This window comes from Euleptes europaea, chromosome 4, assembly GCF_029931775.1.
Source record: "Euleptes europaea isolate rEulEur1 chromosome 4, rEulEur1.hap1, whole genome shotgun sequence".
Taxonomy (NCBI): domain Eukaryota; kingdom Metazoa; phylum Chordata; class Lepidosauria; order Squamata; family Sphaerodactylidae; genus Euleptes; species Euleptes europaea.
The window spans coordinates 36,214,918-36,238,596 of NC_079315.1; the positions used below are offsets into that span (position 1 = coordinate 36,214,918).

At 43.8% G+C, this 23,679-nt stretch overlaps 1 protein-coding gene across 3 annotated transcripts in view; it reads right to left on the minus strand.

Moving 5' to 3' along the window:
• FOCAD (focadhesin) overlaps nt 1-23,679 on the minus strand; it is a 161,658-nt gene that overhangs the window by 76,047 nt on the left and 61,932 nt on the right. For all 3 annotated transcript variants that reach the window (XM_056848240.1, XM_056848241.1, XM_056848239.1), the window contains 3 exons: nt 4,802-4,936; nt 2,844-2,894; nt 1,504-1,587 (listed from right to left, as the gene is read on the minus strand). In XM_056848240.1, coding sequence (XP_056704218.1) covers nt 1,504-1,587; nt 2,844-2,894; nt 4,802-4,936 — 270 coding nt within the window. The remainder of the gene's footprint in view (nt 1-1,503; nt 1,588-2,843; nt 2,895-4,801; nt 4,937-23,679) is intronic.

The window sequence follows — 23,679 nt, forward strand, 5'->3', positions numbered from 1 at the left end:
GGCGGCATGCCCCGAGGGGAGGGGGAGCACTCTCTTAGATTTTGCTAGAAGCTGACAAATCTTATCCGTGGCTGGCCTGCGCAGTCCCAATGTGGGACTGCATAGAAGCCACACAGATGAACTATAGTTTTTGGAGAGCCAAACTATGGCTTTTTCTTTGCTGCCATGTGATCGATGCATTAATCATCATCATTTTCATGCCTGACACCAGTATCTATAAGCCAGTTTCCAATACAACATCATGGCCTTTCAACACAAGACTTTGGGGCAACTAAAACAATTAAGACATTGGCTAAGAGTACAACAGCACAGTCTGGACCAGTGTACCATTTACAGAGATGAGGGGTGCCTTCTCTATCTTCCTCTTGCTACTACACCCGTGTTTCAGGCCACACATGATTATTCTATTTGTTATGAAGTTAACAAAAGAGAGCACAACAAATGCTATCAAAATACTCTGGAGTGTATCCAACCATCCATGAACTGCAGACAGCCGGGCTTGCCAGCTTTCTCCTTCTGCTGCAGCCCACTGGTGGTGGCAGAAAGTGCCAGCAAAAGTCAAGACTGACTTGTAGGCACCCCATAGGGTTTCCAAGGCAAGAGATAAACAGAGGTGGCTTGCCACTGCCTACCTCTGTGTCACAACCTTGGACTTCCTTGGTGGTCTCCCATCCAAGTACTAACCAGGGTGATCCTGATTAGCTTCTGAGATCAGGCCAGCCTGGGCTATTCAGGTCAGGGTGCAGCTCACTGAGTCTCCCCAAATTTGTTTTTAGGCAATCAACCGATAGGGATAAAAGGGGGGGGGGAGACACTGAAGTCCATCAGAAATCACCACCCGCTCTTCCTCAAATGGAAATTCAATTCTGTGGGAGGAATGGCATGGTTTGATAGAGGCTACTGTTTGTTTCCAATGTAAATTTAAAACATTTCAACAAACAGACGTTTTAATATTGCCCACCCACACATACATTAAATCCTTTTTTTACTTGGACCCTCTGCTCCTTAGTTCTGCAATATGGGTATCACTCTAACATGCTCAGAATATGAATGCAACAAAAGACCTGAAATGTGAAGCTCATTCAGTTTTTTGTGTTTTTTTTAAAATTGTGAATGATTTGAGTCTAGAAAAGAAGCAAGTTTAGCATTTGCTATTTGAGGGACTTTTTTTAACATTTTGAATCTAAGCCCAGAAGTACAGGCAGGGCTGCTACAAAAATTGGTACTGTTTTGTTTCCATTTGTCTTGATTGTCCTCCCTCCTCATGCTAGCCTGTTCCAAAAATGCTCTAGGAAATTTTTCTTCATGAGAATATTACAGTTCCCTTCTTTCACACAAACATTCACCAAATTGCCAGTCTCTTTCATAATTAGGCGATCCAGAAGCAAATCAGGACTGCTTTCTTTCAGCATCTGTTTTTCACATATTTTTCATCTTTCCCTTGTTTTTGCATTTCTGACAAGTTATAATTCAGCATCAATATTTAAAGAAATGAATGTCTACCTGTTTGGGAAGATGAAGAATGGTGTGTTCTTCAGAATCAAATTCCGAGAGAGATTTGTATGCAGAGATGGCCACAAGAGGATCCTAAACAAGAAAAATATGGCTAGCACATGCCACGTTATAGGCGACCAAAGAAACAAGCACCTCTGTCTGTTCAGTAATATTTGAGAAAAAACACAATTTCACATTTCCTACCTGTATCATTTGGTACAATTAGCCATACGAGTCATGCTGCAAGTTTCCCCACCCTCACTAGAAAATGCCAGCAATATGGATTATTGGTGGGATATTCATGAAATTCAGACTCTCATGGTGAGTTATAATAAATTACATGGCTGGAAAGGAGAAAATTCACCACATGGATGATGCGTAACATACAGACAAGCCCTCAAAGAATTCTGGTGGCTGGGGTTAAGGGGCAGACAGCAGAGGACAAACCCGAGAGCCACTGTTGTGTAGTGGTTAGAGTGTTAGACTAGGATCTGGGAGTCCCAGATTCAAATGCATTCTCTGCCATGCAAGTCACCTTGGGCCAGTTACTCTCAGCCTAACCGACCTCACAGTGTTGTGAGGACAAAAAGGGAGGTGAGGAGAATGATGTAAGCTGTTTGGGTCCCTAATGGGGAGAAAAGTGGGCTATAAAGTATCTAAATACTTTCCAACTATCCCCCATGGTAAAATGGCATACCCAACTTAGAACTAGTTAACAAATCAGAGTAAACAGAGCTTGGTAAAGTCATGAAAACATAGGAAAACATTAAACTGGAAAACATATTTGGAGGGTGAAAAGAAGTCTCCATGGCTTTCTTTTCTGAACCATCAGTGTTCCAAAAATGGTGCCATGCTAGAGATAAGATGCAGTCTTTATAAACACTAGGTGAAATATATAATTAAACACAACACAGACAAAACAAAAATATTGCAAGAAAGAAGGCACTTCCACAAACCCAATCCAGGGATTACACTGTAATTGTGCTGCAAGTCAAAATACAAAATCCTTATAGTATGGAAGTAATCTCCCCCCACACACACACACACACTTTTCTTGGTTAAGCCCACATCACCACATTAATGTGCAAATACAGGCAGTCACACTGATCGTGCTCCTTCCCCACATACAAGGATCAGATTTGGGGGAAGCAGCACAGGAAGGGAAGGGGAAAAAACATGATCCAACTGACATATGTGATCAGAGATTAACATGTTACCAAAGTAATGTTCGGCTGAACAGAAAGGGGATCTTTGGCAACACTGGTGCCATCTCAGTACTGTCCAATTCAGACATCACAGAGAAAACACAGATGGTCAAACTGCTCCATCAGGCCCGCCTAGTGTCTGACCTTGCTTTGCGTGTGGCTCCACAGGAAGTTGAGAACTTGGACTTTAAATTTCTATAAAATTAGAAAAAGTTAACAACACTCAGAGATATGCAATGCAGGCACATACAGTATCTTTTTATTTGAGCAAAAGCTTAGAAAGTTCAGGTGAAGCCTCTTGGTATCTTACAATAACAACTCAAGATGGACTAGCATTGTCCACAACTGCCAACAGGTTTCATAACTCAGTGTGTAGTGACTGGAATGGTTTGAGCAATTTAGCCTGGTTCCAAACACAGACCGATGGCCTTATGATGCTAATGACATTTCAAAGGTCAAAAAGTACACTTTCGAGCCAATATCCAATGATGTCAGATAAAAATGCATGCAAGTATCATTTTTATTCTGGGAAAATAACTGACATTTAAGTGATCCCACAGGGGCTATTCACACCCCATGTATATTGTTGTGGTCTCAATGACATTAACAGAATGAAAACAGTGAAAGTCTGTTAAACTCATGCAAGTCAGTTATGAAAACATTGACCTCAGGTTTCCACTGAAACGAGAAGGTAGAATTGTGTTAAGTTCTTGGGAGTTGCATGGTACTATTATTACTAAATGGCCAGGTGGCACGGAAAGAGGATCTCAAATATAGTTAACGTTTGACCCATGAGAAGGCACAGCAGGTTAAACAGTCAAACCGTATAACACTAAGAAAAAAAACAGGAATATAATCATCGCATTTGCTCTAAATTAGTGAAAGACATTGTGCCCTTAGTAAATTAACACCAAAGGGGCCGCCAGCGGTATACTCAAAGAACAGCATTCTCATTAGCCAAGCCTGTAGCTTCTCAAGCAACATACTCATGTTAAAATGGCCTTTCATCTCCATGGTTTTTCTCAAAGCATAGAACCCTGTGATCATTGAAGTGAACAACTTACTGTCAGAAGTCTGAGATAAATATATATACTCTTTTTTATTTCTCTCAGCAGCCCATAGCTACTTTTTGATGGATTTATCAGCTAGTCCTAATTTGCAACCTGGGATTAAATTCAAATTTGGGTCAATCCAGAGTCACACCCAGAACTAGGGTCGCTAGCTCAGGGGTGGGAAATACCTTGACATTTTGGAGGTGGAGCCTGGGGAGGGTGGGGTTTAGGGAGGGAACCTTAGCAAGGTATAATGCCATACAGCCCACCTTCCAAAGCAGCCATTTTCTCCAGGTGAACTGATCTCTGATCATATGTAATAGCGGGAAATCTCCAGCCACCACCTGAAGGTTGGCTACCCTACCTAGAACTTCTATAACAAGAAAAGTGCTGGAATGTGTAAAGTACTTGAGTAGATTCAATCATCCTCCAAGTAGCCTTCTTCCAACTTAAGTGGCCCTTCCTCCTTTCTAGCTATTAAATACTGACACTAGAAGCATATGATACACATATACAATGCATGTCATAGAGTACTGACACAAGAACTGAAGCCCCCATCTTGTGGTAGCTACAGTATTGAACCAGGACTGGGGAGAGCCTGGGTGGTAATACCCACTCAGCCATGAAAGCTTACAGAGTGACCTTGGCCCAGCCTCTCTCTTTCAGCCTTATTTACCTCAAGATAAAATGGAGGAGGAGACTTCCTTGGAGGAAGAGTGGAATATAAATGTGACAAACAAACTGGACATGAATTAAATTTAATTTAAAGGGTCTGGCTTTGTATTGAAATATTCAGTTATGCAGCTGAACATTATTTATATCTGAAGCATGATTTTTAAAAGCATAATTGAATTAGGTGAGCACTTATTACCCTTTAAGTGGTCTGTCTGAGGCATTAATAATAACAATAACGTTTGCTGATACGTTGAAATGCTGTGTAAGTGGAGTGCCATTCAATATTAACCAAGATGACAGGAACACTTCTGAAATGCCAAACTGTATCTAATGCACACATGAAGAACTGGTGCTCCTTGAGGCTAAAACACATACCTCATATTCATTTGAATTCACCGTTAATGAAGGCACCAGGGAGAACAGCTCACTCAATGTTTTTAAAATGAATGGTCGGGTGTCACAGCTCAGCTTTGGAGAAAGCGCATTCCACGTAGAACGAATGCAAACAACCTAGAAGAGAAATGAACGGCGCAATAAGCACCAGGTTGCTCAAAATGTCTGCATTGTAGTGCTTGATGAATGTGTTTCCCTGCCTCTTGATGTGGGATGGTGGACCAGAAATTTTTATACAGATGTAAAATGGTGAGGAAATCAAATGAGTTCCTTGTCATGTGAGTATGTCACTAAGTAAAATTAGCCACAAAGCCACATCTAGTGGGTCCTCATGCCAGACCAGATGTCCTAGATCAAGGTTTTTAGAAAAAGAGGAATAAAAAAGGTATTTCTAGTTGCCAAACTCTAACTAGCACAGTAGATTTTATGCTGTGTTTAACAACATTCTAAAATGCAAACAGGATGGTAAATAGGGAATAATCCTTCTTTAATAAGCAAATATTATGTTTGGCAAATAGACATAATTTGATATTGGTCCAGGATAGGCTGGTCATAACGGCACGCTCCAAGACCTATCCAAGACCAATCGGATTGTGTGTGAAAGAGGACAAGAATTGTAACTCATTGTTATGCATGCCATAGCAGAATCTGGTGAAATGTAGAATGAAGGTTTATATTGGAAGTCTCATTTCTCAAAATCTGGACAGTACAAAACAGGAGCTTGCAGACTACCGAAAAAAGCTCTGGCCAGGAAGAACAATCCATGAGAACTTTAAGAAAAATAGGTTTTACTTACCTGTAACTGATGTTCATTGACGTCTTCTGTGCAGGCACACATTGAGATTGCGCATGTGCAGGCCTGCCAACTGGAGGTTTGTTTCAAGCTCTACCACCAGTGTATACATGTCACTTCTTTGTGTTTGTTCCCGCCCAAAGGTGATCACATGTCCTGATGCTGATGCGCCACTTTTCCCTTGGTTCCTACTGAGCAGCTGTCTTCTCTCACCCATACTACCGCATGAAGAGAGTTTGCAGTGGGGTGGGGAGGGGAATATGTGTCTGCACAGAAGACCTCAGTGAACATCAGTTATAGGTAAGTGAAACCTGTTTTTCATCTTTGGTCCTCTGTGCAGCCCCCCATTGGGATTTTAACAAGCTTCGTACCAGGGTGGTGGGTCAAAGCTCTCCTTAGGCACTGAAGATAGAGTGCAGAAGAATAGCCTTTCCAATCTGGGTCTCTCTTCTTGACTGCAAGTCTAAGGCATAATGTTTGAAGAAGGTCTCTGCTGACAACCACATTGCAGCTCTGCAGATCTCCAGCCAGGGAATGTCATTGAGGAACGCAGCTGAAGATATGAATAGCCCTTATACAACCCTGACTTTCAATGAATGATGGATGTTGCCTCCTGACAGAGGTGTTGGGACCTGGTTCCATCTTCTTTGATAAGGTAGAACCTTGTCACCACATTGTTCACCTGGACCAATACCGAATGACCCTGTAACATATCTGCAAAATGGCTTAAGGTTTTTTTTCACAGCACGTAGCTCTAAAACACTGATATGCATTTTGGTCTCCCTCTCAGACCATATATGTTGTACTTCTTTCCCCAGACAATGGGCTCCCCCCCACCCCATCAGGAAAGCATCCATGGTGAGGATAACATTGAACTCCTGTACCCAAAAGCAAACACCTTCTCTTAGGATACTTAGGGAAGACCACCACATGAGCGATTTCTAGGGTTTAAGAACTTTTTATATTGGGAGTGTAACATTTGTTTGAATACAGATTAAAAACCAGCGTTGCAGAGGGCACATAAATAGCCTTCCATGTGGCAGCATGGCCGTGGTAGATGCCATCAGGCCTAACATCTTCTGTATTGCCCCTGCAGTTTGGGAACAGTTTCTCAGAAATGCACACACCATGCCTCTGATGGCCATAATAGGTTCTGATGGCAGAGAGCCGTTTGCTTGGGCAGCATCCACAACAGCTTTAATAAACTGGGCTGTCCTAGCTGGGGTCAACTTGGATTTCTCCCAGCCGATCACTAGGCCCAAGTTTTGGCATGTTCTCACTCTTATGTCAAGATGATGTAACTGTCATTCCAAGTCAGCTACTAGGAGCCAATCATCTAAGTACAGATAGACCATACATCCCTGCAGTCTAAGGTGAGCAACAACCAGGGCAATGCATTTTGTTGGGTGCTGTGGAAAGCCCAAATTGGAATACCTTGTATTGGTATACCAATGACACATATTGAAAATGTAGAAACTCACGGTGTTGTTCATGGAACCACGTGAAAATAAACATCTTTAAGATCAAGAACTGCAAACCAAGATGAACGTTTTAGATTCCTCAGATCTAGAGCGGACCGTCCCCCCCTCCCCCATCCTTTTTATCAACTAAGAAGAAGTGGGAGTTGAACCCCACAGGGTTATCAGGCTTCTGAACTAGCTCAATAGCACTCTTGTTTAACAGGATGTGAACTTCTTCAACTACCTCAGGAATATGATTATTTATAGCTGACATAACTGGTATACATCTTGGCCTGGATTAAAACTCCAGCCTGTACCCCTCCAAGATGATGGACCTAACCTAACTATATCCCAGGCATCCTTAAATTGTGACAAACAGTCACTAAAAAGGACCCCTTAGGGATTCTGCGATAGTCAGAAGGATGATCTCTGGGAAGGCCAGTGTTCCTCCTTGGACGAAGGCCCTTGGTAATTCTGCCTCGGTTTAGAGGAAGGTCTCCTCTGGGCAGACAACTGGTGTGGGAAAGGCTGACCGGCAGGATACTGCAGACAGCTGTATGGTGGAAATCTCTGGTCATAGTAGTAAGGTTGCCATGGTTGACGTTAGAATGCCAAGTGGTATGAGTAGACTAAGTAATGCCCAATGCTGTTTGTTCATTTTCCTCGACTTGCGTCAAAAATTCATCAGTGCCCTGGGAGAACAACATTGTGCCCTCGAAAGGCAAGTCCTCGACTTTGTGTCTGATTTCAATCAGAAAGGCCATAGATCTATGCCTATGAATCACCACCAATGTGGTGATGACCCTGGCAGTCGCATCAATTCCACATTTTCCAGCACTGATTTATTGTTGAGACGGACAGATGGCTTCTGTTTGAAGTAATTTAGCCAGCTACTTCCTTTCATCTGGCAGTTGTTCTAGGAAGGGTAACATCTTCTCCCAAAGAAGATAACATTTTCTCCCAAAGAAACAACTGGCAACTGGCCATGATGGCCTGATAATTCGATACTCTTAGCCCAATTGTGGCAGAGGAATAGACTTTACACCCTAAGGCATTCTGTTTCCTTCCCTCCTTATTGGTTGGAGCCAGGTGGTACATAGGGCGACCTCAAAATGGGACGACGGTGGTGGATGAGTGGCAAGGAATGCAGCCAAATCCTGTTGGATCCGATAGTAGCCTTTAACCCATCTGGATGATGCAGACACAGAGGGTGTGGTTGGACTTGATGTGTATCGGAGACAGTTTTGGAGGTGGCTTTGACCCAATGTTGGATCCAGTGGGCCGGAGGCTTGCAGAGCCTTCTCCCAAAGAGCAACTTTTAACCTTGACTCTCTGTCACTCGATGCCTTTGGAGTAATATTTTGGCATGCTTTACATGCGGCCACATTATGACTCTCCTCGAGACAGAACACGCAGAGTGCATGTTCATCTGTCTGCGGGAGTTTCTCACCACAGTCGATGCACTTCTTAAACAGATTTGTAGGGGCCATTTTGACCCAACCCAGCACCACCATACTTACGGGGGTCAATCTGGCTATCCGACGACTCAATTCTCCAATGAGAAGGTAGACTCAAAGGCCAGAGTCACAACTACCAAAAAGAGCAGCAGTAGAGGCTTCTTTCTCCGATGGTGGCGAAGAAAGGAGGGAAGATGGCGCAGCAGCATCAGGACATGTGATCACCTTTGGGCGGGAACAAACACATGGAACCAATGTGCTGTGACCCCTAGTGGTAGAGCTTGAAAAAACCTCTGGTTGGCAGGCCTGCATATGCGCAGCCCCAATGGGGGACTGCACAAAAGACCAGAGAAGAAACTACATTTCATAACCTTTATCAAATGCAGACACATAGCAACACTTAACTGTATGTGGAAGCGGTGGAAATGGCAGAACAACAATCTTTGAAAACAGTCTATCGCATAGTTACATAAAGCATTAAGAGTTCTAAGCAACCCATTCCCTAATCTGGTTCACTTCAAGTGTGCACAGATATACAAAGGGTTAATGCACAGTTCCAAAGGAAAACCTAGATAGGAAGGTCTAAGCCAGGGGTATCAAACTCAATTGTTACAAGGGCCAGATATGACATAAATGTTACTTGGTCGGGCTGGGCCATGCCTCACCAGCCCAGATTGAGAGGGGGTGGCTGCCTCAGCTGGCTCGCGGGCCAGATAAGAGTTCTTAAGGGGCTGGATCTGGCCCTCAGGTCTTATGTTTGACATCCCTGACTGAAAGTTTTGACTGAAAGTACCTCCCTCCTCAAGTCTTAGCCATGCAAGTATGAAAACCAACAGCTCCATCTATTTGTAATGGGTGGAGGCATTTACAGGAACAAATTCAGGATAACTTACCCATTGGTACCATTAACAAAACCACTCCAGCAACTACAGAATTCTAGATTGGTTCCAATAACCACAACACAGCAAGATTTTCAAGGCACTTGTTTTTTGGTTTAAAAGAAATACTGTTCAAAAAGGGGGGGAGGGGATCCTGTTTTCTATAAGAAGAGAGAGTTTGCACTTAGTAAACTATTAAACCAAAACTATTAAACTACTAGCCACAAAAATTATGGCTTGGTAAATTCACAGTGAAGTAATTTGTTTCTGTGATGAGCCTCTAGAGAGCTTTTAGAATGAAACAGTTTAGGAAGCTGCATCCTACAGATGGGCTAGGCAATGTATAACTAGGTACTGATGGCATAAGATAATGTATTACGGTAGGTCAAGAAATTTATAAAAAATAAAGAAATTAGTTAGCTAATGGATCATATTACGTAATCAAGTGTAACCTCAGTTTCTCCTGCCATCCCAGTTCAGGGAAGAAATTATGGAACCTGGGTTGATTAAGGGGGGGGGGATGAAACAGAAAACAGCAGTGCCTCGAGCCCATGTATGTTTGAAGAGGCATATGTTCAGTGAGTAGGCCTCTTGCCTGCAGGGCAGGAGTGGGAGGGGCAGTGGCTGTATCACCCCACTCAGAGGAATGATCTGCCCTAAGAATTTTTCCTAGAAAAGAGGCCTCTTAATTGCTGATATGAAAACTTTAGTTTAAATAACTTGCTGTTAGAATGGGGTGTTAAATGTTTTTTACAAAAATGAAAATCAACAACTGCTGATGCTGCTCCTTCCACACCCCTAGAAGTTGGTACTTCTCCAGACGTCACCTACTGTGAAACTTTAACAATGTTAATTATAGCCGGTTAAAAGTTGCAAGCTGAAAAATACCTATTTTCATCCCTCTTAAATAGTACTGATGGTAACAGTTCAGATACAGTTAAGATACAGAGATGGGCTTCACATTCTGATCAAGTTAAAATGTAAGCATTCATTTAACAGAAGCTGTCACGAGACGAGCCCACGCACCACGAAACTTGCCCCGAACCCCTCTTGCCTTTCCCCACAGCTAGAGTTGCCAGTCCCTTTTCGCCACTGGCGGGAGGTTTTTGGGGCGAAGCCTGAGGAGGGCAGGGTTTGGGGAGGGTAGGGACTTCAATGCCATAGAGTCCAATTGCCAAGCAGCCATTTTCTCCAGGGGAACTGATCTCTATCGGCTGGAGATCAGTTGTAATAGCAAGAGATCCCCAGCTACTACCTGGAGGTTGGCAACCCTATCCAACACGGGGCTGGAGAGTGTGACAAGAGATGGAATACAGAGACAAGAGCCTGGAAATGGAGAGTTCCATACAAAGCAAAAATGTTGAAGAAAAGTTATACTTTGTTAAAATGCTGGTAAAACTAAAGCTTCTACCTGGAGGTTGGCAACCCTAACCACAGCCCCCGCATCCCACCAACGGAAGCAGCCCTGCCGTGGGAAGAACTCACCCGGCAAGGAGAGGGCACAAGGGAACTGCTTCCAGGAACCCGAGCCAACCCCCAACGCAAAGAATGACCAGACGCAACTGCAGTAAAGCTGCAATGCCGCAGCTTTCAGCCCCGCTGAACAGTTGGGACCTGCAGACGCACAGGGCGGCAAGAACCCTGCCGAACACTCGCAGGCTGGGAGAGGGGAGAGCCGAACCATGTGGCCCTCCTAATGCCCGCCGATCAACTGCGGCCCCAGGTGGGAGGCAGCACAGTAGGGTTGCCAGGTCTTTCTATGCCACAGGCGGGAGGTTTTTGGGGCGGGGCCTGAAGAGGGCCAGGTTTGGGGAGGGGAGGAACTTCAATGCTATAGAGTCCAATTGCCAAAGCGGCCATTTTCTGCAGGTGAACTGTTCTCTATCTGCTGGAGATCAGTTGTAATAGCAGGAGATATCCAGCTATTACCTGGATGTTGGCAACCCTACGGCTCAGAGGTGATACGGCCAGTGCCAGAAGGGCAAGCTTGGAATCTCCCAAGGACCAGCTGGCCCACCCACACGGGCCTTTATAGCCTTTTGGGAGGTGGAGCTAAGAGGGAGCGGTGAGGGGGAAAGGGAGGGCAGGTATAAAAAGAAGGCCAGGCAGAGGCCGAGGAGAACAGAGCTACAGCGTACATCTGAAGCAAGACCTACCCTGGAAGCACCAGAGGCCAGAAGGGGTTTTGCAAGCCATGGTAGAACCCATCCCTCTGACTAAGGGCAAGGAAGCCAAGCCTAAGAGGGCATATTGGAGGTAGTTGGGTGTGTCATCTCAAGGGAGCAACCTGGAAAAGCCTCACAGAAGCACTCTGTAAATTAGGGTTGCCAATCTCCAGGTGGGGCCTGGAATTCTTCCAGAATTACGACAGCTCCAGACTACAGAGACCAATTTCCCCTGGAGGAAATGGCAGTTTCAGAGGATGGGCTATATGCCTGGATTAGTTATCTACTATTGCTGATCATCATTCAGGTTTATATTACGTTGGAAATGGATAAACAGGGAGAGGATGAATGAAATTGCCTGGAAAATACATGTATTTCATTTTTCAAAAATGGAAATGAAGGGTCAAGCTAAAGGGAAGAATACATTAGAGTTACACATCTTCTTTATATTTAGGCTCAAGGAAATAGATACCAGCAAGAGTTTCATAATATATACAAAATTGCAAAAGCAAAACTGTTGATGCCTCTGCCAAAGGGAAGAATGAAATATCTGTCCATGCAGATAAATGAACTGATAGCACCTTTATGAAGTTCATTCCATAAGGAGGCTGATAATGAAAAGCACTGTAGCAAGGTTTTTATCTTTTTCTTTCTTTTTTTGAATTGGGAAAATTAATCAGTATACTGGGCATCAAAAAGTGATTGCCAAATTAAGCAGCCACTACAGAGGCTGTAAAAACTCTCTAGGGGGCAATTTCAAAAACTGTAATGCTTTCAAGAATGCCAACTGAGTTAAGTCCTTTTAACGAACAGGCAGATCCATGAATACAATTCCAGTGTAACTAATGTTGACAGCTACTGAAACTTAATCTGATTATACACTGAATGAAAATGACACTTCTCCACCCCCACTTTCAAAACACTATTCTCGGGAATTAGAGACTAATTCATTTGCAGAATACAGAGAAAGAAATCTTCTAGGACTCAGAGTGGTCATCATAACCATATTAGGAACTATAGATCAATTTATTCTGCAATTTTTGAAAACTCAAATTGTATAGGACTTATTCAGTCTCTGATTAAGGAACGTTGCTCTTTGCAAAGGTTTAGTGCAGGAGGTCTTAAACTCAAGCTGCAGTACAGTACTAGGCATTCTTGCAAATAGAAGTAAATACTAAATAGTCTAGACTAGTTATTGCAGTAATCACTGTATTACAATTCTAATGAAATATGGAGAATGGGTGCGGGGGTGGGGTGGGGTGGGGTGGGGGTGGGGGTGGGGGAGGCTTTTTTCTCTTTTCTTCCTCTTTTCCGTCACTCTTTCTCTCCCTTTCTCCCTCTTTTTCTGTCTCTTTGTCTGTCGCCCTCCGTCCTTTTCTTTCTTTCTTCCCCTCCCTTTCTCTCTCTTTTCCCCTCCCTCTTCTTCTGTTTTCTTTCCTTCCTCCCTTCCCTCCCTGTGGATCGGCTGCGGGCTGCGCCCCCCTGGTGCCTCGTTTGTTTGGGCCCACCGCTGGCTGCCCTCCCGCCTGGGAGCGGGGGTGCCCTCCAGGCCTTCTGTGTGGCCTCCCCTGGGGTTGCCAACCTCCAGGTGGTGGCTGGAGACCTGGCAACCCCAGCCTCCCCTCCGCCGGGAGATCTACACCTGGTTATGGCTACTGAATGATGTTATAAATGTGCAAATGGCCCTTGGCAGGAAAAAGGTTCCACACCCTGTTTTAAATAGTGACAAGAACAAAATAGCTTTAATTGTGATTATGAATTCTTTCAAAAATTAAGTTTCAGAAAGTGTTAAAAATCATGGCATGAAACGCACACAGATGCCTTGCAATTATCTGGATCAACCTTTCTGTAAAGAGCCCCGTGGTGCAGAGTGGTAAGCTGCAGTACTGTAGTCCAAGCTCTGCTCAAGACCTGAGTTCGATCCCAACGGAAGTTGGTTTCAGGTAGCCGGCTCAAGGTTGACTCAGCCTTCCACCCTTCCGAGGTCGGACAAATGAGTACCCAGCTTGCTGGGGGTAAAGGGAAGATGACTGGGGAAGGCACTGGCAAACCACCCAGTGCTTGCACAGGGGACCTTTACCTTTACACCTTTCTGTAGCAAGCAGGTTTCTAATGATCTGGTAAGGAGGCTAGAAAACAAAGATCTAGCATGAACGGATCTTTATCTACTCATGATCTTCCCCCATCTCCAGACAGGCAAAAGCCAGTTAAATTGGTCTGTCCCTGGAGACTGACAGCCCATTCCTGAGGTTTGGGGCCGAATGGGTTTAGGAGGCAGCATGAACCTTACACCGGTGTCCATGCTACTTGCGCCGTCTAAACTGGCAGGGACGCAGGCATTGGGGCACTTACTTCGCCCCACCCCCCCGGACTGCGGCGGCAGTGCGGTCCTCAGACACCAGCTCAGCCTCCCGCCGGCATCCTCCCGGCACAAGTCCTCGCACCGGCGTCCTGGCAGGTGTTCTCAGGACATTCCAGGGAGATGTCCTGTCGTTAGGAAGCTTTCTAACCTCTTTCAGCCCAGGAACACCCCCTAAAGCAGGGATGGGGAACCTCAGGCCCGGGGGCCGTATGCGGCCCCCGAAGACATTTTTTGTGGCCCTCGGGAGCTCTGGGGCCCTGCTGCGGAGGCGGGGCACAGGGCGGCCCTCCCTGAGTGTGTTCCTGGGGCTGCTGCTTACAGGGGTACTGCGGCACCATTTGGACCTCCTCTCGCCAACTGTCGGCTGTTGGTCGGCAAGAGGAGAGGGGAGGGATGCTTCCCCCAAGGCTGCCCCCTACAGCCGCGGCGTGCAGGAACACCGCGGCACATTGTAACCCTCTCTCGCTGCCTGTCAGCTGTTGAGCAGCGAGAGGGAGGAGGGAAAGAGGCCGGCAGCTCCCCGTGGCAGAGCATGCATGTGGGAGCCGATCGGGCTTCTGGAGGGGGGCTTTTGTGGACTCTGTGGGGGGAAGAACATGGAGACTGGGGTCTGGTCGCGCGGGGCTCCGTGCGCTGCTGGGTGTGTGTGTGTGTGGGCGGGGGAAGTGGGGAGACTGGGGCCCAGTGGTGCAGGGCCGGTGTGCGCGGGTGTGTGTGTGTGTGGGGGGGGAAGGCTTTTCTCTCTTTTCTTCCTCTTTTTCTGTCACTTTCTCCTTTCTCTCCCTCTCTTTCTCACTCTTTTTCTGTCTCTTTCTTTGTCTCCCTCCGTCCTTTTCTTTCTTTCTCCCCCTCTATTTCTGTCGCCCTTTCTCTTTCTCCCTCCCTCCCTTTTCCTCTTTTCCTTCCTCGGGCCCACCGCTGGCTGCCCTCCCGCCTGGAGGGGGGAACGGGGGCGCCCTGCAAACCTTCTCTGTGGGGTTGCCAACCTCCAGGTGGTGGCTGGAGACCTGGCAACCCTAGCCTCCCCCCCAGGAGATTTACACCTGGTATGGCCCCTGAATGATGTTATAAATGTGCAAATGGCCCTTGGCAGGAAAAAGGTTCCCCACCCCTGCCCTAAAGCTATGACAGTGTTGCACCACTCTTTTGTTGGTGCAGCATCACTGTTCTCTATTTGGCTTTCCCCCCATTTTCCATATTTTTTTAATAGAACTCTGATCAAATCTAACTTGGACACCAGTTCAGATGTACATCATACACCGAGGCTTTTGAAAGCATTTCTTGTCAGTTTTTAGTTATGTATCCTTGATCCAAGTTAGTGCTTTGGCTGTTGTAAACGCAACTGCCTGTGATTTGGACCCCAGCCCTCACAGCTGCAAGAAGGTGAGAGTGCCCCTTGCAATAACTAATAAGTTCACCTCTGGTGTTCTCCCCTCCCCCCCCCCAAAAAGCAGAAGAAAATAAATTACAGTTCCATCTCTGACTTTCTGTTGTTGGGTGAAGTGCTTGAGCAGGTTGGTAGACAAGGCAAGTCCAGAAGTTCCTGCACTCATTTCAATTTGGCTTCCAATCTGGTTTTTCCAGAGAGAAATGCAGGGTTCAAATCATTTAAATAAGCAATTAAATAAAATTCTGTTCCACTTTCTACAAGATCTTTTCCCCGACAGATATCCATCACATTCTTCCTAGGCATTCTCTCTTGGTTAGACAGCACATTTTTTCTTGGATGCTCTGGCTTGGATCCCATGATAATATCCAGTAATAGAAGGCACTCCTATTTATGGAATGGAATTTCTCTGCCTCCCCTTCCAGTTGTATCCAGCCGGTCTCCCCGAAATACAGCAGGAGACCTCCCAGGAACAACATGAAAAGCATATCCAAGGTCTGCAGTGGGAGGGGAAATCAGTAAAAACTGCCCTCACTTCCATTTGCAGACATTGTTTGGAACCAACCCAAAAGCTTGTTTCCTGAGACATACAAGCAGAGTTTTGCTCATGAAGTAGGGCTTTCCTACCTCATATCCTTGAGCCCCATTTCCATTTGCAGACATTATTGTTTGGAACCAACCCAAAAGCTTACATACAAGCAGAGCTCTGCTCATGAAGTAGGGCTTTCCTGCCTCATATCCCTGAACCCCACAAAAAGCTGTTCCTAGGAACTGTGACAGCCTCTGCAGCCCAGGATATTGCATAGATGGCTTCAGCTGGAGGGGGATCAGGAAAAATGGTCAACACCTCTCCTTGAGCAACTGGCAGTGCACTCCATTTTCACAAAAAAACCATCCAATCTCAGGCATTTTCTTTTACACAGAGCAATCATAACTGTTCTTAGGTATAGTATCTGCATGGAAGGCTAATCCATCCAGAAAAGGGGCTGCTGTAATATGAAGCACCTGGAAAGATGCTGCTGTGCTTACTCACTGCCAACATATCGATGATCACTTGTTCATACTGTGGCACCTGTCACACACAAGTGCATGGCTGGTATCAAAAACAGAACCCACAGCAAGGATGCCTCATGTGAACTATTTAGCATCTTTAGCTGCTGATTAATAACATATTACTAATTAATGTAGATCCATTGTTCAATCTGCATTAATTCTGATCAGATGGTTGTGAATTATATCTGGTAAACTGAACAATGCACTACCTAAATTATAAAAATATTTGGTAACTTTGTTTATTTGATAACGAATTGATATAACTGGCCTACCTGTAAAACCAAGACCAAACCCATTTATATCAAAGTTACTAAATCTAAAGACATCACTGATGGCTGCGTCAAACTTAGACAAATTAACCATTGCCTGAATAAACTTATATGACTGCATGTGAGGATTTCTAAGATCTTGTTTAGATACAAATTGGTTAGTTGTTCATATGACAAATACTGATTGTTGCTCTAATTGAAAAGGCTTTGAAAAAAGGCATGGTTTTTTTCCAATTGGTAACTGTTTGCCAAAATAATGAAAAGTAGAAATTCAGGCTTTGCTATTTTCATTAACCAAACCATAACACTCTCAAAGAAAAACTAAAGATGGAAAAATTGTGCAAATTCAGAAAAAACCATGGTCAAATAATATAGCCAGAATGTTTGATAAATTTGACTATAAGAAGGAAATTATTCAATGAAAAATATTTAACTTGTAAGATACATGCTGTGGAACCAACACTGGGGACATTTCAGAAATAAACATTTGATATAAGATTCATTTGATTTGTTGCACTGCCTTCATAGCTGATTGTAGGTTAATAAATACAGGCACTGCTTATTTTCCTGTCCTTTGTGGATACGGTGAACAACTGTTTTCATTCTTCTGTCTGAGATCCTTTGATAATTTTTTTTAACGGCCACTGTATTTCCCTTAATTTATTTTTCCCCATGGCTAAGTATAACCAGCTCCTTCTATCTATCCTCCTAGGATTTGCCTTCCAGACACTTAAATATCTTAAGCTGTTCTCTGAATCCTCTCCAACTTGGCAACTTCCTTGAAATACAGAGCCCAAGACTGAACTCCATGGTAATTCTAACTGAACTCCAAAAGGAACCAAAATATGCTATTACCCGCAAGACCACTCATATTTCCCCCTTACCGCCTCCCACAATCAACCTATACTAACTAGACCACAATGAGCCACCAGCAAACCACAGATAAAGTATAGCAGAGATGGCCCTACTACTAAGCAGGGCAAGGCAATCTGGCAGAAAATGCAGATTTTGGAATGGCATTAAAGGGCAGTCACATGTCAGTCATTTGGCTTATTTTTGTAGCACTAGGAAGGGCATCTTTGGATTGTACATTTGAAGAAACAAAACAGCTCAGAATGTCTTGCTTGGAAAGAGGTTTTTGCTGGAAAAAAACAGGGAAGAGAGCAAACCAGTCAAGCTGTCTGCTGTACAGCAAGAAAAATAAAAATAAACCAAAGTTAAGCGGTTTGAATGGCAGGCACATGCGGGGGGGGGGAGAAAGATTTGAGGTTTGTTATTTTATTCTGGTTTAATTGGAAATCTTTTTAACTATTATTGTAAGCTGCCTTGAAACAAGAAAAGACAGATATAAATGTTTAAATGTTTAAATAAGTTTTAAATAAATAAATTTAATAAACAACGGACTAGTATGTAAAATGAACAGAAGGAGTGGATTCCTACTCAGATCTCAAAAGTAGGGTTACCAGGCCCCAAGCAGGAGTGGCGGATCCCCTGACCCAGCTCTCATTTCCTGCTGCTGCTTGGAACAGAAGTAGGAAAGGGGGAAGTGTACATGGCCATCAAGGCTGCCAGTGTGACGTCACATCCAGGGAAAACCCAGAAGTAATGTCAGTTGTCTCTAGGAATCACCAGAAACTTTGGTTTTAACATAGAGTTTCTGCCGGTTCCTAGAGAGACGTGATGTTACGCTGTCATCACTGGCCACCTCCCATTTCCCCAGCCCCCCGTTCTCGCACTGGTTGCCAGATAATAATCACTCGGGCCTAGAATCATTAAGACCATCACTGCTCTGACTTCTCATCTCAACTTTGAATAATAAGCATGTGTGTGTATTAGGGCTGTGCATATTGATAAACACAAACCAAAAATAAGCCGAAAAAAGTCATTTTGGTAAATTTCGGGTTCAGGTTTACTGAATTCCAAAACCTGGGGGGAAAGCCAAAGCCGAATTGACCATTCACGAAAAAACTGGGTAATTATCCGGCTTTTTTGGGTTCTCCCCAGGCTTTGCAAAGCTCGGGGGGGGGCATTTTTGAGGTAGAGCCCCTAAACTTGCAGGGTAGCTTGCAGGGACTCTCCTTGCAAGAACCCCCAAGTTTGGTGAAGATTGGGTCGGGGAAGTCTGAAGTTATGGGGTCTGGAAGAGGTCGCTCCCTCTCACCTCCATACAGAAGCACAGGAAGGAAAGAGATTCTCTGTTCGCTAATCAGCTAATGCTTCCCTATGGAGGAGGGAGGGGGCAACCTCTCCAGAGCCCATAACACCGGACCCCCTGATCCAATCTTCACCAAACTTTGGGGTCATGCAAGGAGAGTCCCTGAAAGCTACCCTGAAAATTTGGGACCTCTACCCCCAAAAATGCACCCACAGGAGCTTCGCAAAAAATCCCCTTAGACTTTAGTGGTGGGAATATTCCATTAGCCAACTTCCACAGGGTTGCATCTATGTAGCAAAAGTTGGCTAATGGAAAATTCCCACCACTAGGCAGGAGATGCAGCATGGCAAAAGAGCTCCACTCAAGTATTGTTTTATATTTTCATTATTCCGTCTTCTTTATATCTCTTGCCTGTTACATTTGACTAAGAAGTTTGTGTTGGCTATCTGCCATTCAGCTGGGAAGAGCGAGTCATTAGCTCCGGCTGTGAGGAATGTGAGATAAGCCTCGGCTACACAGTTTAAAACAACTCTTGGAAAACAGGCTAGAGCTGAACAAGCTTACTGACAAGGCTTTTAAAGGGAAAATACGTGGAGTGTGGAATTACAAGAATTATAGTTATACTGTATAACTGGGAACCGAAGTTTTTGAATATTTTGGAAAAGACTACGAACAAATTGAAAGCCAGTGTGATAACGAGCACATTTTAAAGGGACAGTACTTGACTCTGACACAGAGCTCCAAATAGCAAGGCTATTCTAAGGTGAGGGTAATTCCGTGATTTAAGACCTATAAAGAGGAAAGTAAAAAAAAGAAAACAAAATAACCAGGCATGGAAAATGGGTAAAAAAAGATCATGTACTCAACAAAAGACAAACAACACTCCTCCACAGAAACAGACTATAGACTGTTGGATTACTAAAGGACTTCACCAAAAATCTTAGATACATAGATATCGCCTGTCTCTCTGAATGTTAATATATTCAGTGTCCTAAATTCTGATATCCCTGCTCCATACTGTCATTTGTCTAACTGCATAATTCAAATGAATAATCAACAGGACAGTTCTATAAGATCAAACAGACAAAACTACTCTAACTGAATGGAAAGAAAATGAAATATATAAAAAGGACCGGTCAGCTCAAACAACACCAGAGGAAAAAAGAGAAGATAAAATACAAAAGGAAGATATTCATCAACTGTTGGCAGAACAATGCCTCCTTATTGGCGAAACAACGCAACATTTTGAAATCCATGGAAGATAAAATAAAATCATTAAGTGTAGATCCTCAAATCCAAAAGAAAAAGGAAATACATAAAAACTATAATACAACTGCTCCCCATAAGAAGGGAAGGAGCAAAATCTCCAGAGTACTCCAACCTAATCAGATTGCTTTGACAACCTCTCTATTAAGAGGCTATTTACCCAATTGGAGTTACAAAAGAATTATAGTCAATCATCTGAGTATTATTTTGAATATACCATCATCCTACATTGATCAGTGGAAAACACAATATTTACCACGCTAAGATTGATTTTGCACTTTAAAACTAAGAGAATACCAAACCAAACTATTAAGAATAAAAACATTATGAACAACTATGGGATATGGATTCAAAGAGTGTTTAAAGACCACCCTAAACACTGATTATAAACTACTCGCTACAATCCTCTCCAATAGATTGAAACCGATTATAGGGAAATATATATCAATTGACCAAAATGGGTTTATTCCTCAAAGACAGCTGTCAGTGAATATAAGGAAAGTTAATAATTTAATTGAAACAATTAAAAAGTATAAATTAAAATCAGTCCTTATGTTCCTCGATGCGGAGAAAGCCTTTGACAGGGCAGAACATACGTTTTTAAAGGAGATAGTAAATACTTATGGATTTGGTTACAATTTTCAGAAATGGGTGGAGATATTTTATACCAGCTGTTATGCAAAAATAAGGAGAAATGGAGAATTATCAGCTCCTTGTAATATTTCAATGGGGTTAGGCAAGATTGCCCTCTTCTCTATTTGCCATCTCACTTGAACCACTAGTAACTACTATAAAGAGTAACAGAGCTATAAAAGGAATTAATATAAATGGGATTGAACATAAAATAAGCTTATACGCAGATGGTATGGTAATTGCATTAATAGAGATAGAGAACTTTTATTGGAAGAAACTTTTATTGGAAGAAATTAACAATTTTTGGATAATTTCAGGATATAAACTGAATAAAAGAAAAACAGATTATACCCTTTTTTTTAGATCTTGCAAAGAATAAAGTAAATGGTATAAATTTTTTTGAAGGGATGAAGATCATTGGTCAAGTTAAATATTTAGGTATCTGGATAAGTAAAGATCAAAAGGAAAATGTAAAGTTAAACTGTGACCCAATTACTCGCGGGATGATACTCCAAATTCACTCTTGGCAGAAACTTAAGATTTTTTTTTTTGTAGGATCAACTTAATTAAGATGAAGATCCTTCATAAATTAATTTTTTATTCAAAAATTTGTTTATTGAGATTCCCCCAAAAAATTATTTTAGAATGGCAACAAATCTGCAATAAATTCATTTGGCAGCATAAAAAACCAAGAGTTAAATACAATAATTTTTATGATTTAAGAGAGAAAGGTGGAATGGCATATCCGAATTTTAATGGATGTTATTTAGCTGCTAAAATAGAAGGTTTAAAAGCCTGGCTCGCCCCCAATAATTTATCATTTGTTAACATTGAATAAGATTTTATACAGTTTTATACAGGGCACCCGTATGACTCCACAGTTTGCCAACATTTTCATGGCGGATCTAGAACAGCATTTTCTGAACTACTACCCATTGGCACCTCTCCTTTACCTGAAATTCACTAATGACATTTTCTTCGTCTGTCCCCTCATGGAAAAGAACCCCTCAAAAGATTTCACCAGGCTTTCAACAACTTCCACCCCACCATCAATCTAACTATGAATTTCTCTGAACAATAAATAAACTTCCTGGACACCACAGTATGGGCACATGAGGAACATACAAGCACATTATACTGGAAACTGACAGATCAGCAAACGTATCTATATGCCTCCAGGTACCACCCCAACCATATCAAACAGTCCACTATCTATAGCCAAGCCCTATGCTATAGACCAGGGATGGGGAACCTCAGGCCCGGGGGCCGTATGCAGCCCCCGAGGACATTTTTTGTGGCCCTCGGGAGCTCCGGGGCCCCACCGTGGAGGCGCGGCATAGGGCGGCGCTCCCTGAGGGTGTTCCTGGGGCCACAGCTTGCAGGGGTGCTGCGGCGCCCTTTGGACCTCCTCTCGCCGACTGACGACTGTTGGTCGGCGAGAGGAGGGGGAGGGACGCTTCCCCCAAGGCTGCCCCCTATAGCCGCAGCGTGCAGGAACGCCGGGGCACACTGCAAGCCCCTCTTGCTGCCTGTCAGCTGCAGGAGCCGATTGGGCTTCAGGGGCCTTTTGTGGACTCTGGGGTGGGGAGGGCATGGGGCCGGCAGGGGTGTGTGTGTGTGGGGGGGGAGGAAGGCTTTTCTCTCTCCCTCTCTTTCTTTGTCTGTCTCCCTCCATCCTTTTCTTTCTCCCCCTCTTTCCATTTCTTTCTCCCTCTCTCCCTTTTCCTCTTTCTCGGTTTTCCTCCCTTCCTCCCTTGCCGATCAACCGCAGGCTGCGCCTCCCTGGCGCCTCGTTTGCTCGGGCCCACCGCTGGCTGCCCTCCCTCCTGGGAGGGGGGAGGACCAGGGGAGCCCTCCAGGCCTTCTCTGCATGGCCTCCCCTGGGGTTGCCAACCTCCAGGTGGTGGCCGGAGACCTGGCAACCCTAGCCTCTACCCCCCACACACCGGGAGATCTACACCTGGTATGGCCCCCGAATGATGTTATAAATGTGCAAATGGCCCTTGGCAGGAAAAAGGTTCCCCACCCCTGCTATAGACACATTTGTACCAGTCCCTCAGACAGAGATACTCACTTGAAGGGACTACAGTAAGCATTTTTGATACTACAATATCCTTCTGATATGGTAAAAAAGATGATTGGAAAGAATGACACCCAGGCAAACCTTGCCACAAGACAAACCCAAAGAAAATGACAATAGAACACTTCTGGTGGTCACATACAATTCACAACACAAACCAGTCCAGCATATTATTAATGACCTACAACCAATGCTGGATTGTGACAATTTCCTCTTCAGAGAAGAGAGTTTCTAATGTGAAGCAAAAACCAGGCCGACAGTACCAAGATACTTGGAAAAGAACCTATGAACGGCTCTCTTATGATGTGGCAATGGAAAAAACATATTGTGACATCTGCCGCTTAGTAGCAAATGACATGAATGTTCCTCTTCCAAACATATCAATCCATCTCTTATTGGGTCTTCCTCTTTTCCTGCTGCCCTCAACTTTTCCTAGCATGACTGTCTTTTCTAGTGACTCTTGTCTTTTCATAATGTGACCAAAAAGAACTGCCCTACCACCTTTTATTTTTGCACAATACCAAAATGGCCATGGATCCTTCCATTGCCCAGCAAAGCCATAGCTTCTCACTGTGGAGTGGCCAGTGATATCCACATCACAGTTATCAAACAACTGTCAAAGTAACGTTATGATTACACGTTAACCTGTCTTCTACATTAACTGTATTAAAATTAGTTTTGCTACCCAAGGAATTGCTTATTGGTTTATATTTCAATAACCCCAGATACAAAACAAAACATAGTCTATAAGGTAGAAGTATAGGGATGAGCTTTGCAATATAAGGTTTGCCACTCCCCCTTCCCTAGTATTTTCAGAAGATTACTATTTTGTTCTGCTTCATTGTATGCACACACATTTTGTAATAGGTTTAAGTGCAGCACTCCATGTTTGCCACAACAAA